At 45.5% G+C, this 18,049-nt stretch overlaps 1 protein-coding gene across 2 annotated transcripts in view; it reads right to left on the reverse strand.

Annotated features, from left to right (window-relative positions):
* Positions 1-7,532: 7,532 nt before the first annotated feature.
* BACH2 (BTB domain and CNC homolog 2) overlaps positions 7,533-18,049 on the reverse strand; it is a 374,233-nt gene continuing 363,716 nt past the window's right edge. Inside the window, exon 7 of one of the 2 annotated variants that reach the window (XM_030809473.1) lies at positions 7,533-13,877. In XM_030809473.1, the coding sequence (XP_030665333.1) occupies positions 13,395-13,877 (483 nt within the window). In that variant the 3' untranslated portion in view covers positions 7,533-13,394. The remainder of the gene's footprint in view (positions 13,878-18,049) is intronic. The other variant, XM_030809474.1, reaches the window with a different exon arrangement.

Raw genomic sequence — 18,049 nt, forward strand, 5'->3', positions numbered from 1 at the left:
TGATTACGGGCGTGCACCACCATACCCGGCTGATTTTTGTATTTTTAGTAGAGGTGGGGTTTCTCCATGTTGGCCAGGCTGGTCTCAAACTCCTGATCTCAAGTGATCCCCCCACCTTGGCCTCCCAAAGTGCTTGGATTACAGGTATGAGCCATTGCGCTCAGCTCATTTTGATTTTTTTTTTTTTAGAGGCATGGTCTTGCTCTGTCACCCAAGCTGGAGTGCAGTGGTGCAATCATAGTTCACTGTAGTCTCGACTTCCTGGGCTCAAGCTGTCCTCTCACTTTGGTCTCCCAAAGCACTGGGAATACAGGCACTGGGAATACAGACCTGGCTACATTTCATTTTGATAGATGCTGCCAATTTTTGCTCAGGAAGGGCTGTTCCAACTAACCTCTCACCAGCACAGCACCCATTTTCTCATACTCTTGCCAAGAGCAGACATTCTCTTACTCCCTTCCCCATCTGATGAACTGAAAATATTTCTCTTTGTTTTAATTTACATGTCTGTGATTACTACTAAGGTCGTTCATATATTTATTGGCTATCTGTATTTCTACCATGAATTGTCATTGTTTATTTTTCTGTTGGGATATTTGTTGTTCTTCTGATTTCTAGGAGCTCTTGTATGGTATTATATTAACCTCTTGTCTATATAGACATTGAAAGATCTTTTTTCCCAGTCTGCTTGTCTTTTTTTCCCTGTTTATGATGTCTTTAAACTTGTAATTTTATATTTAGTATGAAAAATCTCTTTGCCTTCTAGGTTCTTTGCCTCATTTGGGAAGGTATTTTTCAACTCAACATTATTATTTATTTTACTTTAACTTTTTTAGAGATAGGGTCTCACTCTGTCCCCCAGGCTGGAGTGCAGTGGCTTCATTCACTGCAGCCTTGAACTCCAGGGCTCAAACGATCCTCCTGCCTCGGCCTTCCAAATTTCTGAGATTACAGGCATGAGCCACTGTGCCCAGCCCAACTCAACATTATTAACAAGAATTATGAGGTGGATATTTGGAGGGTGGATTGTTATAATTTATTGAAACTTTTGGCTGAGAAGTTTTACACAAGTTAACAATTACCAAAGAATGTGAAGAAGATGAGGAAGGACACTGCTTTATTGAGGGCTGGATCATGGTCTGGACACGCTGTGGACTTCCTCTCTGTAACCACGTGCTAATTTCCATTTTACAGATAAGGAAATAGGTGACTTGTGGCCAGGCACGGTGGCTCACGCATGTAATCCCTGCATTTTGGGAGGCCGAAGTGGGTGGATCACGATGTCAACAGATCAAGACCATCCTGGCCAACATGGTGAAACCCTGTCTCTACTAAAAATACAAAACTTAGCTGGGTGTGGTGGTGCACACCTGTAGTCCCAGCTACTCAAGAGGTTGAGGCAGGAGAATCCCTTGAACCTGGGAGGCGGAGGTTGCAGTGAGCCAAGATCACGCCACTATACTCCAGCCTAGCGACCGAGCGAGACTCTGTCTCAAAAAAAAAAAAGTTGACTTTTCCTAAGTCACACAATTAGGTTGTGTGAAACACAGTCCTTGGGACAAAGCAGGAGATAAATTAATATTTATTGGATGAGCAAGTGAGCTGGCATTGGACCCTCAGCCTGTCTGACTCAACCCGAGCTCCTGTTCCTACACCCATGGCTGCCCTTGCTCTCCTGGCACATGGCCTCCTGGGTTTAGCATATTTTTAGCATCAGAGATAGATTGTTATAAAATAAACAATTCTGTATTTGAATTAGTTTTCCCTTTCCATATTATGTAAAGTCAAAAAAATCTGGCTAATTTTAAGGGGACTAAGATGGAGCTTAGGAACAAATTGACTTTTTAGTTTTAGGCCTGAATTTTTTCACAAAACAACATAAACCACAACAGGCGGAGGAGGCAGCAGGAAGGATCCAGAGTTTTCACTGTAATGCTATTGGGCACCACCTCTTACATGGACGTTCACCTGTAGGGAAACACAGGGACAGCTGCTGTCTGCAGCAGCTCTTTGATCCCCAGGATTTTTGACATATATAGAATCCCAGGTGGGTGGGTAGAGCTGACTCTTACAAGTCGTTTGAGTCTGTTTTGTTTTTTGGTTCCCTATCTCTTTCAGAACATGCTTCTAGAACTTTCATCTATTATGAAAAAATAATGCATCAGGAGCAGCTGGTACCTGCAGGAGGAGAGTTGTGCCTTTGTCAGCTCAAACTGCAGGAAGCACTTTGGGACCCACACCCTCTGCAGACACCCACCAGGTGAAGGGCCCTGTTCAGGGTGCTCCCAGCCTGGGCTCACTTCCACAGGAGACCCTTCCCTTATGGGGGCTGGGGACAGATTCTCACCTTGCCTGGGCACACTGAGGGAGGTCTGATGCTCGGGCAGGGAGGAGCTGTACACCATCAGAAGAGATCTAGGGACAAGAGCGGCTCTGCCTCGAGGAGGAGGATTGGTTTATGTCACCTCTTCCCCAGTCCCAGCACAGCCTGGTGGGGTATTTTGCAAGAGAGTACCCCAGCTCTGCAGTGGCAGCAACAGTAGCAGTTGGCCCCTTAAACATGGGTCCAGAGCAGGACTGGAGCTTTGCGCTCAGCCTGAGGTCAGATGTGGTTCCTGTCTATAAAGGAGAGGTTGACAAGAAACTTTTCAGGCTTTTCCTCTCACCAGTTCATTTCTTGAGGATGAACCAGTTGGATTTTTAATTCATCAATGGCATGGAAATAAAATATTGATTAAAACTCTGGCAAACACTCGCATGCTTTTTTTGTATCCTTCTGGGATGATTCATGAGTATTGGTGATGCCATGATTGTGCCCCCCCCAGGAACTTCCTGGGGGTGGTAGAAGCCAGCACCTCTTCCTCACCCTGCCCACCTTCTGAGTGGTCCTGAGCCATCCGGGAGAGTGCCCTGTGATGGTCACTGACTAGCCAACCCATGAGGCTGCTCCGCTGGTTGCTGCTTGGCTGATCTTGGCTCACTGCAACCTCCGCCTCCTGGGTTCAAGCCATTCTCCTGCCTCAGCCTCCCAAGTAGCTGGGATTACAGGTGCCCACCACCAGGCCTGGCTAATTTTTGTGTTTTTGTATTTTTAGCCTTGTGTTAGTGAGGCTAGTCTTGAACTCCTGACCTCAGGTGATCCACCCATCTCGGCCTCCCAAAGTGCTGGGATTACAGGTGTGAGCCACTGCGCCCAACCCTGAGTTTTTAGAGCCATAAAGGTGGACTGAATTCCCATGGAAAGAGCCTCTTAGCTCCCCCGTCCTCCACCCCACGGCCAGAGTAGCCCCCAACCCTGGCCACACACCTGGTAATAAAGGCTTCAAGTTATAAGGAGAATCAATTTGGTTCAAAGTTATAAGGCTTGGCATCATCTATGTCCTATGAGATAAAAGCCACAGGAAATTCAGGCACTGGCCCCTGCCTCTGACCTCATTCCCTGCCTCTCACTTGTAACCCAGCTGTGGCAGCTCTCCCGCTCCTGCCTGCTGTTGCCCACCCAGCAGTGTGCTGCTGGACAGTGTCCACCTATCCTGTGGCTGCCTTTTGGGGACTTATTATTTTTATGGAGGCAGTTCCAACATATTTTCTCAGCCACCCCATCATTCACTCACCATGCCTTTCTTTGTGGCAGCCCTGTAATTATAGTAACAGCAGGGGGTATATGATAGGGTTTTTTTTTTTTTTTTTTTTTTTTTTAAAGACAGGTCTCGCTCTGTTGCCCAGGCTGGAGTGCAGTGGTGTGATCTTGGCTCACTGCAACCTCTGCCTCCCGGGTTCAAGCAATTCTCCCATCTCAGCCTTCCCACTAGCTAGCACTATAGAGGTGCACCACCACTCCCAGCGAATTAAAAACATTTTTTTTTTTTTTTTTTGTAAAAATGAGGTCTTGCTATGTTGCCCAGGCTAGTCTGGAACTCCTGGCCTCAAGTGATCCTCCTGCCTCAGCGCCCCCATAGCACTTACATAGATTACAGGTGTGAGCTACCATGCCCGGCCCCCACAAGGTGCCTTTTTAAGGGGCATACTGTATTCCACGTGCTCACATTATCTACACCTTGTACAACTTGTCAAGTTGTTATTGTTCATTTTCGTCTTATAGATCAGACAAAGCTCAAAGAGATTAACTTTCTCCACAGTTAAAGATTACACAGCTGAAGTGCCTGCTGGAATTCAAATCCATATCCAGCTGCTCTGAGGCCCACAGTCCTTTCAGAAATCCTTGTTTCCCTTTCTGTAAAAGTCAGCAGCCCCTGGGCAATGATTTATTTGTACATCTCGCTGCCCAACTAGCCTGTGAAAGCTGTAAGGGTAAGGTATTTGACATCTTGGATGCTTAGCATGTAACACAGTGTTGGTTGAATAAATACATATTTATGTATAAACGCCAAAGGCAATACCTTACCCATTGCTTCCAATTTTCCAGTCTTTATTTCTTATCCATTTTCTGTCATGTTGTGTCAATAGGTTTGTCAACAGGTTTCAGAGGCCCCTATGGCAACTTTTTTTGTAATTTCAATTTCTTTCACTCTGAAAAGTCTTTACAGGGTTGTCAACAACACAGCACAAATAGAGGTTTTAAAAAGCAAGTTTGAGGCCAGGTGTGGTGGCTCACGCCTGTAATCCCAGAACTTTGGGAGGCCGAGGTGGAAGGATCATGAGGCCAAGAGATTCAGACCATCCTGGCCAACATGGTGAAACCCCGTCTCTACTACAAATACAAAAATTAGCTGGGTGTGGTGGTGCACGCCTGTAGTCCCAGCTACTTAGGAGGCTGAGGCAGGAGAATCGCATGAACCTGGGAGGCGGAAGTTGCAGTGAGCCAAGATTGGACCACTGCGCTCCAGCCTGGGCGACAGAACACGTCTCAAAACAAAACAACAACAAAAAACAAGTCTGAGCTGGGCCTGGTGGCCTGCCTGTAGTCCCAGCTACTTGGGAGGCTGAGGTGAGAGGATTCTTGCGGCCGGGAGTTCACAGCTGCGACGCACTATGATGATGCCTGTGAATAGCCATTGCACTCCAGCCTGGGCAACATAGCAAGGCCTTGTCTCTAAAGAGAAGAAAACACAAAGTCTGAAGGGCCCAGTGTAAAATGTAACGTATCCACTGACTGCTAGCATATCTCTGAAGGTTTCCATTCACTGCTTCGGGATGAAGGGCACTGTCTCAGGGATGCACTTGTCTTCAAGAAGAGTAAGAACTAGCCATGGAGAATCAGCAATGCCTCTTTGTGGCTAAGCAGGCCAGTGGCAGATGTGTGGCAGGATCTGCAGGAACCAGGGATGGGTGTGGAGACAGGAGGTGTCATGCTCTTGAGTGAAATGAAAGACACTTGCGTAATGGGATGTGTGGCTTTCTCCATCTCTTTGGGCCTTGATTTTTTGACACCAGGAAGTATTGTGTTGACTTGTACCACGAAGGCATAGGTGCTCAGTGAGGAGAATTGGAAACCCATTTCTGCTCACGGCACCTTCCCCAGCTGGTGTTAAACATTAAGTACAATCTTGCTAATGCATCCCAAGTGGTGGGGCAGAGTTGGGTGAGGTGGTGGGTTGGAGAAGAGTGAAAGACTCTAAAATGATTTCAAAGAACAGCTCAGTTATTTCCAAATACATACAACAAAACTGCTGGCAGGGCCTGGTGTAGAAGGAACCTGTCCTCACTGCCCCAGAGGCAGATACAAATTTCCCATAAGAAGCACATGTAAAGTAGGAAAGAAAATGGCTGCTGTCCACCTGGGGCTGGACAGTGCTTAAAAGCTCTTTTGTAGCTGCGATTCCCAACCTTTTTGGCACCAGGGACTGGTATCGTGGAAGACAATTTTCCGCGGACCAGAGGTAGCTGGGGTGGGGGGATGTTTTCGGGATGAAACCGTTCCACCTCAGATCATCAGGCATTAGAGTCTCATAAGGAGCTGCAACCCAGATCCCGCACATGCACCGTTCACAGTAGGGTTCGCGCTCCTATGGGAATCCAGTGCCACCGCTGATGGGGCAGGAGGTGGAGCTCAGGCAGTAATGTTCACTCCCCAGCTGCTCGCCTCCTGCCGTGCGGCCTGTTCCTAACAGGTCATGGACCGGAACCTGTCTGCGGCCCAGGGCTCGGGGACGCCTGTTTTGCAGGACGCAACAGCTGGTGAGGTTTATTTTCCTTCAATGCATGACCATTATTTGTATCACAAGAGCAAATGTCAGGGTTGAAGGTGCAAATGACCATCAGTTCTAAATTACCAGGTTTTCCCACAGAAAATTTTGGGACTCTGACCCACCTGTTTTTCTCAGAGTGGATTAACTTCACATCTTCAGGCGTAGGTAATCCACCTCTTGTACCGAAAATGTTATGACTGTGATGTCACAGCAGCACACATTTGCAAAACCCATGACCTGCTCTCAGGAAGCCTTCCTTGACTCCATAGGTGCCCATGGAGACTCGCCCGAGGGAGCAGAACTTGGCAGCTTTTAATTTCAGTTTTCCCATCTGGCGGTCGCATGCACTCCTTGAAGCGTGAATCTCGGCAGCACAGCCCTGCCCTGCCCGGACACCATGCGCATGCACTCATTACAGCCTCGCTGACAGCTCAGACCGCCCCTGCTCTGCTCTGGTGGCTTTCTCTCACCTCCGAGCTCCAGTCCAGTGTTCGCTCATGGTCACTCGACCTGCCCACCATTTGATATCTATCTTGTTTTCTCTTTACATCAAAATCTAAGACATAACTATCAAATACACTTTTAGAATACAACTTTTGAACTGTACAGTCATGCATGGCACAACCATATTTTGGTCAATGATGGAACGAATATATGACAGTGGTTCCATAAGATTGTAAACCCTATTTTTACTGCAACTTTTCTATGTTAAGAAGATACACAAATACTTACCCTGGTGCTACAATTGCCTACCATATCCAGTACAGTTACATGCTGCACAAGTTTGCAACCTAGGAACATGTAGTCTAGGTGTGTCATAGGCTTTCCCATCTAGGTTGATGTGGCACACCCTGATGTTCTCACAATATGAAATTGCGTAAGGATGCATTTCTCAGAACGTACCCCCTTCACTAACCAATGCATGGCTGTATGGATTCCTCAGCCACAATTCTAAACATCTTTCCTTGCAACTCATTGCATCTTGGTGTTGGTTTAATGCTTTCTCATTTACTTTCATCTAGTTTTTTAAAAATTAAGCCTATTTGGATATAATTGCAGATTCACATGCAGTTGCAAGAAATGATACCCATCATCCAGTTTTCTCCCGTGTAACATTCTGCATAGTGATAGCACAATATCAAAACCGAGAAATTGGGTTTAAAGCCTTTTATCTACTCTCACAGGCACTAGGGATTTTTAAAATTCAGAGTTTAGGAATCACATTAATATTATCAAATTTTAAAGATTCCTAATCAGATTAATCAGGTAGTAAGTAAGGGTCCAAACTAGAGCAAGAGAAACGGCCTCTAGGAAAAAAGATATCCTGAGGTTTCTCACTCTGTAATTTGGAACACAGGGATCAGAGGCAGAGAAAATCAGTTTACAATGCATAATGATATGTCTTTATTTCATCAACAGAAATGGTGTCTAGACAAAATTCAGTTAACACTAGCAATTCAATTGAGTGAAAATTTTTTTTGCACAATAGTGTATTTACAATGAGTAAATGAAGTTTCAATTCATTAGTTCATAGCAATGCTTTTTTTCCCCAAAAGGTAAAAATTCTTAGTTACAGAGAATAAGCATCAACAGCCTTTCATTTTTACAATAAAAACCACGAGAAAAACCACAATCACTTAGAAAAAAATAAGGACAAGCCTAAGAACTAGTACAATAAAATGATGCATTGAATTAAATTACATTAATCGCATAGAATCTGTGTAAAAAGTATGTAGAAAAACACCTGATGTAACCTGTTACAGTCGTTGACCAGTTATGAGAGGTACAGAGGGTTATACAGGTAGATATGTGTGAAAACTGTCCGTATTGTTCAACCTGGGGAGGAAGAGAAGAGGGGCTGCAGCCCCTTGCATACACTGAGAAGACCCTGTTTTGAATATGGCCTCTGGAGTTTGTAAGGCATATATTAGAGGTGCACTTGCATCAGACTGGTTCTGGAACAAATTGTCACAGGCCCTCTTGGCCTCACTAGCAAAGGTGGTGCCTGCCTTGAATGGCTCACTGTGTCTAACAAGCACCTGAAGCTCCCAAATGCATATGGAATCTTCCTGATCACTCACTAGAGGTGCCATGTCTTTATGTCAGAGCGTGAATGGGCATCCCAGGATTTGCACACACAAAATACATTGTTGGGACTTAAGGGGAGGTCATACTTCTGCCTCCAAACATGTTTTGGTAGAAGACTGAGCATCCATCTGTAGGAAAACCCCTCTTTGTCCAAGTCCCTTCACTCTTTCGCAACATATGCATCTGATTATTCCCATGGGAGCACTTGGCACTGAATGTGAGTCTACCTGAAATGAATGGTCTTGGTGCACACTTCTGCTTCTAAGAAGGGCCAGTGTTTTATCTGAGGTCAATAAACTGGAATGAGAATGAAAGTCAGAGCTGTTTATCCATTGCTTGACAGCGAAATGCATACACCATGTCACAACATTAAATCAAAGCTATGAAAGTTGGCCTCTGCAACCAAGTGGGTATTCTTCACAAAATGGCAGCATCGTTTTCATATTACATTTAAAATGCACTGATACTCATTTGATAGAAATATCATCTCCCAGGGTGGAGTGTAGGAAAATACTATAAACTTACTTTTCTTTGCAAGTAATGTTTTTGCACCGTCAGTTGAATAATTTATCCTCAATCTGCCACAATAAGACTTTTCTATGTACAAATGCTATCTGCACACACTATTTGTGTACAAATATGTTCTGTTCTACAGCATCGGTTTTGGATGCTGGGGTCATGAGATGGCTCGGGCAGTACTATAAACATACACTTTCAACACACAATGCCTCGTGCACACAGACTTCCTGTATGAATACCAACTCCACACGGGGCATTGTATTGTGGACTGACTCACCAGAAATTGCACTTCCAACACAGTCTTCAATTTGGGGAAGAAACACTAACTCCTGATACAACGAACAGCTTTATTCTTAAAAAACAAAAACAAAAACAAAAACAAAAACCACCTTGTTCTTTAGTCTATTTACAGTCATTTGAGGACCGAACTTGATTTTTGCTCCTTCTGGATCTGAGACTCCTCCTAAACTGTAAGCAACAGTGGAGCAGTTTGAAGTCATTTCTAAAACAGCTCCTAGTTTAAATGGGGCATAATGTAGAGAAGTAGGTAGCCAAACAGGGACTTGAGAAAGCTTTGCAGGCAGCTCTTCCTCATTTTGAGAGGATTATGCTACTCCACAGGATGTCAAGCAGCTTCACGGGACAGGAGTTTTTGGTGTCTTAACAGGTTTATCATTTTCAAACCTTTGTTCCTTCTTTTTCTTCTTCTTTGATGGCAATCATAAAATATTAAAAGAGAAAATGTGGGTTTAGGCCTCTTGACAACAGCACTAAAATTCACACTGTGCACACTTCACTTTAGCCAGTCCTCTCATGAGTCTTGTCGCTGGTCCTGGCTCCTTTTGAAGGAGTAGTGGCAGTTGGCATACTAATCACTAGCCTTTTTTTCACTTCCTTGGAAAAGCAATATAAGGATTACATCCCGAATTATAGTGCATCTTAAAAGCAGCAAACCTTTAGAAAGACAGTTAATAAATTACTCGCACAACATTCAGTTGCAGACACACACAGTCAGGTTTTCCACTGCAGCATCATCTCTTACGCCTGAGTCATTGCTGGGAACTCAGAAGAGAAGTAGCAGGATGGCCTCGTAACTTTGTCGGTTTTTTTTTTTTTTAAAGTTTTTCTAACAACTGTTTTGTTCCAGAATCAGTATGTAATAAAGTTCGATTTTAATCAAGGCACCCCCAGATAACGCAGAGAAACAAACACATACAGCAAAGCACTCACCTGCCCAAAGCCTGACCAACACCAACTTGAAGAGAGGTTGCCTGGAGACACAAGCAGGACAAAGGCAGATCCAAGGGGAGGACTGGATTTAGGTGGGATGTTCATTAGTCTCAGGGTCACCTCCACTGGCTCTGCCCCAACAACCATTCCTACCCCAGCCATTCGGAGACCCAAGCAGGCATCCTCCTAAACAGCCCGTGGTTGGAGGGTCTCTTATTTTTGTAAGAAAAGAGCCTTAAGAACAACCAAATGTTACTGTACTGTGCAAACACTCTTCCTTGCTGTTCACTCGCTTTTCTTTTTCCTAAAAGGCGTGGGGTTGACCGACGGATCCCAGGGAAAAGAGACAGGCTGGGTTTTAAAATTCCACTTGAGGCCGTTTGGATTCTGGTCCCCAGCAAGTCCTCCCTTTGAATCAACCCAGAAATAATTTTGACAAGCACATAGTTCTGAATAGGAAAAGACACACACACATCGCATGAACAACTGCACGAAGCTAGTCACTGTTCATGGTGGATTATGAATCAAATAACTTTATAGAAATCTCTATGAAATTGGAAAATGGTTTTTAGAGCACTGTTTTTAACCAGTTCCCATGGCAGAAGTTAGGTTGGGGGAAGAGGAAGAAAAGCAAGGCAGGGGTGGGTGGGAGGAAGGTGAGGTCTGAGGGTGGAGAGAAATGGAGAGAAATAAAGAGACCCCGCCCCTCCTAGAAATGGCTGCCAAACAGGTCTGGGCTACTGAACCACAGAAACCTGGGGAAATGGAAGGAATGTGGTCAAGACTACCAGTTGCACGTGAGTTGTTACCAGGGTAAACCTCATGCCAAGAAGCTGGGTTGGACCTGGTTATGATATGAGCAGAAAGTGTTCTTTTTTTAAAAGAAGAGGAGAGGTCACTTGGAAAGGCAACGATAGAGTTAAAACACAAAATACTGTCAGCTGACTCCACCGTAACATATGCCTGTGAAGTATCACGTGATTCACATTGAGTTTATATTCTCGCTGTCACCAGTTTTCCACAAAGGCAAACCTCACGGTGAAGCACACAACTGTCCTAGTAGGCCAAGAAATTCCAACAACCATAACAAAAACCAGCAGCTCCAACACAGAGCTTTATCAAGGTCTGTTTCAGACAAGCGCGCGCACACACACACACACACACACACACACACACACACACACACGAGAAAAAACAAAAACCCAGAGGCAGGTTTTAAAAGTGGAACTGTTTAAAAAGAAAAGCCTTTTCTTTTTTTTCCTACTGCATGAACTGACAAATTTCTGGCATTCATACATATTTAAACATTTAGTGCTAATATTTGTACAGAAAAAAGTTAATAATACTAAAACATATGTTACTATGATTTCACTTTTAGCCTACATCATATACTAATTTCCCCGTTTACATGCAGCTTTAATATTGTCCAAACAATGGCACAAATAAAGAAACAAAGTCAACCATCTATTCCCCACTGCCCACCACCCCATCCCCACATCAAACCGTTCAGGACTCTCTTCCCCAGCCGGGCTGGAGTGGCCCTTGGGCTGCTCAGTGAGACCTGGACCCAAGGCCACTGGAGTGAGGGAGCTGATTCCTCCTCCTCTGGGGCACACCTTCCTGTAAACGTGGCTGGGGCCAACACGGCCCCAGAACCAAGGGAAGCTGCTCTCTCTGGGTTGCAAGCCAACCAGTTTTGCAGCAAGAAGAGAAAATTATCATCAGGTGAGGGTAGGGTATGTGTGTGATTCGGGAAGGGGACAGGGAGGGTTCCAGGTGATGGCTTGTCCAAAGCCTCAGAATGAAGTCTGCCTTCAGACAAGACACTGGCAGAAAAACCTCAGAAGAAAACTCCAAGCCTTTGGAGAAGGAAAGGAGAAAGAATGTGTCAGCCTGTGTCAGGGATGGATCGCAGATGTCAGGATGCCCTGCTCTCTCTCCCAACGGGGTGAAGGCAGGACCTTCGGGGCTGTGATTCAAATCCCCTCTGGCCAGATGTCCTGGGAGGCCGAGCCTGGGCAGGAAAGCCAGTGGCTGGTTGGCCCCATCCTTCAGGGGAGCAGGTCCTACTGCACAACACTTCCGAGAGCAAGCCGAGGCCTCAGGACGTGTTGAAATGAATGGGACTTACTCCCTGGGTGAAAACGTTCTAACTTGATTTCTAGGAGCCAATGCCTGCTGAGTTCTGGTATAAAATCACGGATTCCTGTTTTTCTGATGTACTTTTGAGTGAGATGTCCAAACTCTCTCCCCACTTAGGAATCTGAACATCCAGCATCAACTCTGAACTCTCTATCTGCATTTAAACTTTGCTTAGGGAAAGGTGGGGAGGAGGTGAAATATAAAAATATTCAAGCAGATTATTGTCTACACATCCTAGGATGAATTCATTATTTGGCAAGATTGTTTTTCCTACATAATTATCACCTGAGTGCTTTTTAATTAGCTAAAATGTTTTACTTTTTTAACTAAAAGCAAAGAATATACAGTATACTTGAGTTATACCGAAGTTACAACTTCATTTAAGAAAATAGGTTTGACCCAAAACTCAGTGCAAGTGGCAAAGTTGACCATTACTGTACAGTATCTGCAAGGAAAAAAACAAAAACAAAAACAAACAAAACCCCCCAAACAAACAAAAAACAAACCCACAATGCTCAAATGACACCACTTGGCGGTGCCAAAACCAAACCAAACGAAAAAGAAATCTGAAATAAAGCCTTGGGAAAAAGCTTCCAACACTGAATTTTGTCCATAAATAAGTACAAATTGAAAATTGAACTGTGAAGCAAGAAAAATGACCATGTTAACAGTTACCAAACTAGTTCTAGCATCAGAGACAAAAGAAGAGGAATGTTGGAACCTGTTTCTAAACAAGAAATAAGTTTCCAGTTTTAGGATGAGAAAGTTGAGGCATGCAGGACTTTTGCATATGGATATATATATATATATATATTTATATATATATTATATATAATATGTACAGTCTAGCTATAAAACTTTGATGTGTATAGAAGCTGTCTTCAATGAAAAAAATTGAACATTCAGAAGAAATTCCTGAGATAGGGTTTGTGACATGGGCCACTGAGAAAAAAAATCCGTGGTTGGGGCCTAGAGGTGTTGTAGTCTATCCCTGTGAAGACTGAAATTGAGCCACAGACAGACAGTGTCATCACTGCTGTCTTTCCTTGCCTGGGCAAGGGGTAGCACCATTGTGAAGGTAACTATCTATCGCTCCTGCTCGAGAAGAGGAGAGAATACTTCGGAACAGTATTGCTGCTAAGACCGCTGTAGTGTGCACCAAATGTGTTCTCGGTTTCTTCGGGACAGCAGATGAACAGTGCCACAGGCTGACTGAAGAACGCCTGAATGGGAGAGGTGTGTGGACTGGGAGGCAGGGCCGAGTCACTAGGTGTAATCTTTCCTGGGCTGTTCGTCAGTTGTACACTTATCAGTCATTTCCTGGCAGAAGTCCACGGTCACTGTTTGGCTCCTGGGTTCAAGAGGAGGTCCTCTCTCTGAGAAGGTTGCCGGGTCAGTGCCTTCTAGTCTCCTCCCAGAGGTACAATTCTCGGAGGTGTTGCTGGGTGCCCAGGGGGGTCCGGGGGGAGCCGCACCTGGCTCCAAGCAGCAGGGCACATTTTCCCCCACTGCGCATTGGGAGGCCGCAATGTTCTGCTCAGCACCCAAGGGCGCAGGGTTAATACTGGAGGCCGTGGGCAAGTCCATGGGTCTGAGGACAGGACAATACCGATGCAGGGCCTGGATCTGCTCGGGGCTCTGGATGTCTCGGCAGACTTCCTGGGAAAGGCAGGAGAAGTTGTCCAACAGTTCCCCCATGCATGCTTTCAGCTGATTCCTCTCTGACAACAGTTTCTCTTTCTCACACACCTGGACAGTAGAGAAAAAAAGAGAAGGGTTGATCAAACCTGAATTGGAGGACAGAAGGCCTCGTTTCAGGAGGTTTTCCAGCCTTTGTTTTGCATCCTCCATTATAATGTAACTGAAGAATGACTAGGTCAGGCTCTAGAAACTTAAAGATACATATTCAGGGGGCCCAGAGACGGGCTTCTGCCACACCTCCCATCTGACGCCAACACCTTCCCCAGGATATCTCTTCATCCCTCTCCAAGGCCCGGGCAAACAACCGGCAAAATCGTCACCAATCAGAAAACTTCAGAGTCAATGTTTTGGTTTCCTGGAATTTGGGGTTTGTAGAGAGTTAAACGAAAAACTCTCAGTCCCGATCTTGTGACTGAAAATCTCCCCCAAATGTATCAGGTTGCCATTTTTGAAAGGCAAAAATCTACCATTCCAACTATATGACATTTCGAAAAAGGCAAAACTATGGAGGCAGTAAAAAGATCTGTGGTTGCTAGGGGTAAAGGGGGTTGAACAGGCGGAGCACAGAGGATTTGGGGGCAGTGAAACCACTCTGTATAACACTATACTGGTGATCCATGTCATTATACATTTGTCCAAAACCATAGAACGTACAACACTGAGAGTGAATTCTAATGCAAACTATGGACTTGGGTGATAATGATGTGTCAGTGTAGGTTCATTGACTAACACATGTACCACTTTGTGGGGGATGTTGACAGTGGGGGGAGGCTGTGTGTGTGGAAACAGGACCATATGGGAACTCTCTGTATAGTGTGTTCAATTTTGCTGTGAACCTAAAACTGCTCCTAAAAAAGTAAGTCAGACTGGGTGCAGTGGCTCCCACCTGTAATCCCAGCACTATGGGAGGCCAAGTTGTGCAGATCGCTTGAGCTCAGGAGTTTGAGACCAGCTTGGGCAACATGGTAAAACCCCTTCTCTACAAAAAATACAAAAATTAGCCAGGTGTGGTGGCACACGCCTGTAGTTCAGCTTCTTGGGAGGCTGAGGTGGGAGGATCACTTGTGCCCGGGTGGTGGAAGCTGCAGTGAGCGAGATGGTGCTACAGCACTCACGCTGGGTGACACAGCGAGACCCTGTCTCCCCCCACCAAAAAAAAGTTTATTAAAAAAAAAAGACAAAAAAAAAGTCATCAGCAATTTCCTATCGTTGCCTAACATACGGAGTTTCATATACAACCCAGTATCAGCAGGCTCTCTGGCCTTGGTAGCAGAGCAGACTGAACAGAAGGGACCCTCCCTAGGACAGCTGGGGAAAGTGAAGTCTGGAGCAGCAATTCTCCCCGACTTGGGAAGGGAGAAGTAAGGATGGAGCCTGAACCCTTGCGTACTAGCCCAAGGTTCTGAGATGTTCTTCTCCTTAAACAAAATCCTACACATGCTCCTGTGTTACTGAAATTCACCATCCCAATAGAGAGATGACTTCAGCGGCAGACTGGAGACTAATTAAGGTTTTACCATCAACATTTGTGAGAAGGGGGCTGGGCATGGTGGGTCATACCTGTAATCCCAGCACTTTGCGGGGCTGAGATGGGCAGATTACTTGAGGTCAGGAGTTTGAGACCAGCCTGGCCAACATGGTGAAACCCTGCCTCTACTAAAAATACAAAAATTTAGCTGGGTGTGTTGGTGCATGCTTATAATCCCAGCTACTTAGGAGGCTGAGACACGAGAATTGCTTGAACCCGGGAGGTGGAGGTTGCAGTGAGCCGAGATTGCACCACTGCACTCCAGTCTGGGCGACAGAGCGAGACTTCATCTCAAAAAAAAAAAAAAATTGTGCGAGGGTGAGGGGAGGAGATGGGGTTCCATGAGGCACACACAATGAAGTGGATGAAGAAAAGGGGCATCTGAAGCAGCATGAAGTCAGTTCTCACCAACCCTTTGCAAGCACCAGGAGAAGAGGATGGGAGAGAAAATGAAGAGGAGAAAGGGAGGAGCAGGCATGCGACACGCACAAGGAATGGGTCTCCGACACGGGAGCTGCATGTGCCGTAACATGAACGCGATCTGGCAGGCGGCGTGGGCATGTGTGTCGGAAAGAGAGATTTACATTGGGAAAGGGCACCTGCTAAAATATTTATAAATTTATCAAGAAAATATGTTTTAAAGATGAAAAATAAACAGATGTACAAGTGCAACTTGAGAGAAATATATTATGTGAGTTTGCGACAGCTGAGTGGCGGGTGTGTGGGAGACGGCGTGGGAGTGGGGAGTGAGTGCAGGGCCTGCTGGGGACTGGGCAGGGAGGCACTTGGGGAGAGGTGGAAGCTGCTCCGCCCACCAGCGCCATCCCTGTCAGGACATAGCATCCTCACCACAGGGTGGTGGATAAGAAACAAAACACATCTGGGATGTCTCCTTAGGGAAAAAACTTATATGGGTGGCTGTGCAACCTGGAGCTCTCCCCTTTTAGTACAGAAATCTACAAAGTGAGGGGCAATACTGCTTGGGTGCTGGGAGAGGAACCCCAGGATCATTCTGCCACATTGCCCTGGCCAAAGCACTGACCCCTCCAGGCCTACTCATCTGTTAAATGTTCCAGGCCACTTTCTAGGGGGAAGAAAATGAGGTGCTGAGTGCGACAGCAGCAGGAAACGCATCGCAAATCATGCCTTGGTTAAAACCATGAAGCTCTCAGTCACAGACGTACACTGATGAATGTGTTCTTATTCAGCACTGAAACACAACGCATTATTTAAAGGGATGCCAAAAAGTGGTTGGAGAACTAGATGATGCTCTTTTGGCTTTTTAGTTGAAAAATGCTAGCAAAGTGCTTTAGATATCTGCCTGGTCTGTGGCTTGGATTTTATTTGTTCAGTATCACAAAATTACACTAAGCAAAATGCAAATTCCCAAAACCAGGCGTTTCTCAAATGTGGGTGACTGAAGTTATCTCACCACCTTAAGCGGAGTGCAGGGCACTATAGACATGTGCCGAGGCCCCTGCAGACTCACACCCAGTGGACTTAACTACCTAAGCCCAGCAGGCTTTCAGAAGACCCACGCTCACCAGCAGGAATGTCATCTCCTTATGTGATTTAAATTTAATTTTGTTGTTTAACAACGTTAAACAATGTTAAAGAAATATTTGAAAGAAAGAAGAAACTCATAATCCCCTGAACTGAATAGTCACAATGTCCAGTAAATTTTAGGGCAATAGACATCTTCTGGGCGCCAGCAATGGGTCCAACACTGGATATTCAGAGATGATCAAGTCACTGTCCTTGTCCTTGAGGAACTGACAGTTGAGGGCTGGGGAGACAGACATATGTAAAGATAACCAAGAGTAAGTGATAAGCACTAAGCCAGAGGTCAGATCAGGGTTCCACGGGCAGGTGCCCAGCCTAACTGGGGACTCAGGAAAGGGGTTTCCTAGACAGGTGATGCATAACCTGACTCATTCATTCATTTAGAGATGGGGTCTTGCTATATTGCCCAGGCTAGTCTCAAACTTGCGGCCTCAAGTGATCCTCCTGCCTCAGCCTCCCTAAGTACTGCGATTACAGGTGTGAGCCATGGTGCCCAGCCATGACCTGACTCGTAAAGAACAAAGGAGATAGAAAAAGTAGAGGAATGTCCAAGGCAGAGAGGAAATGGCATAGGCACAAGTGCAGAGTTTGATTTTATCAGGGATCAAGTCCTAGGAAGGGAGTGGATGGTGACACTGGCGAGGTAGCTACAGACTGGAACACAAAGGGCAGGAGATGTCCTACTAACAAGCTTGGACTTTCTTTGTTGCTGACGGGAGCTGCTAAACACAGACATTTTCCCTGATGGTGAGTGTCAAAAAACCCCACAAAACAACAACAACAACAACAAAAAACCCTGAAGTCCAGGGCTATCTTGATAACATATATCCTGTGCTTTTCTAACATTTCATCCTTGTGCTTTCGTTCTCATTAGCTGGTGGCTCACCATGAGGCCAGGAGGTGCTGCAAACAGTCTGAGGAGCCACACTTAGATCATGACCATACCACGTGGCCTCCCCCTTCTTCAGCCTGACACAGACATGGCACCTCAGATGAGTTTCTGTTATTTGGTGGCAGAAAGGTGGAGCTGAAGGAGGTTGAGCTGGTTGTCTTCAAAGCTACAGTCAGGAACCAGAGGTCACCTGGATTTACTTTCTGTAGCTTATGGTTGCTTATCAAGGAGAAGGGG

Source organism: Nomascus leucogenys, chromosome 3, assembly GCF_006542625.1.
Source record: "Nomascus leucogenys isolate Asia chromosome 3, Asia_NLE_v1, whole genome shotgun sequence".
NCBI classification, from domain to species: Eukaryota; Metazoa; Chordata; class Mammalia; order Primates; family Hylobatidae; genus Nomascus; species Nomascus leucogenys.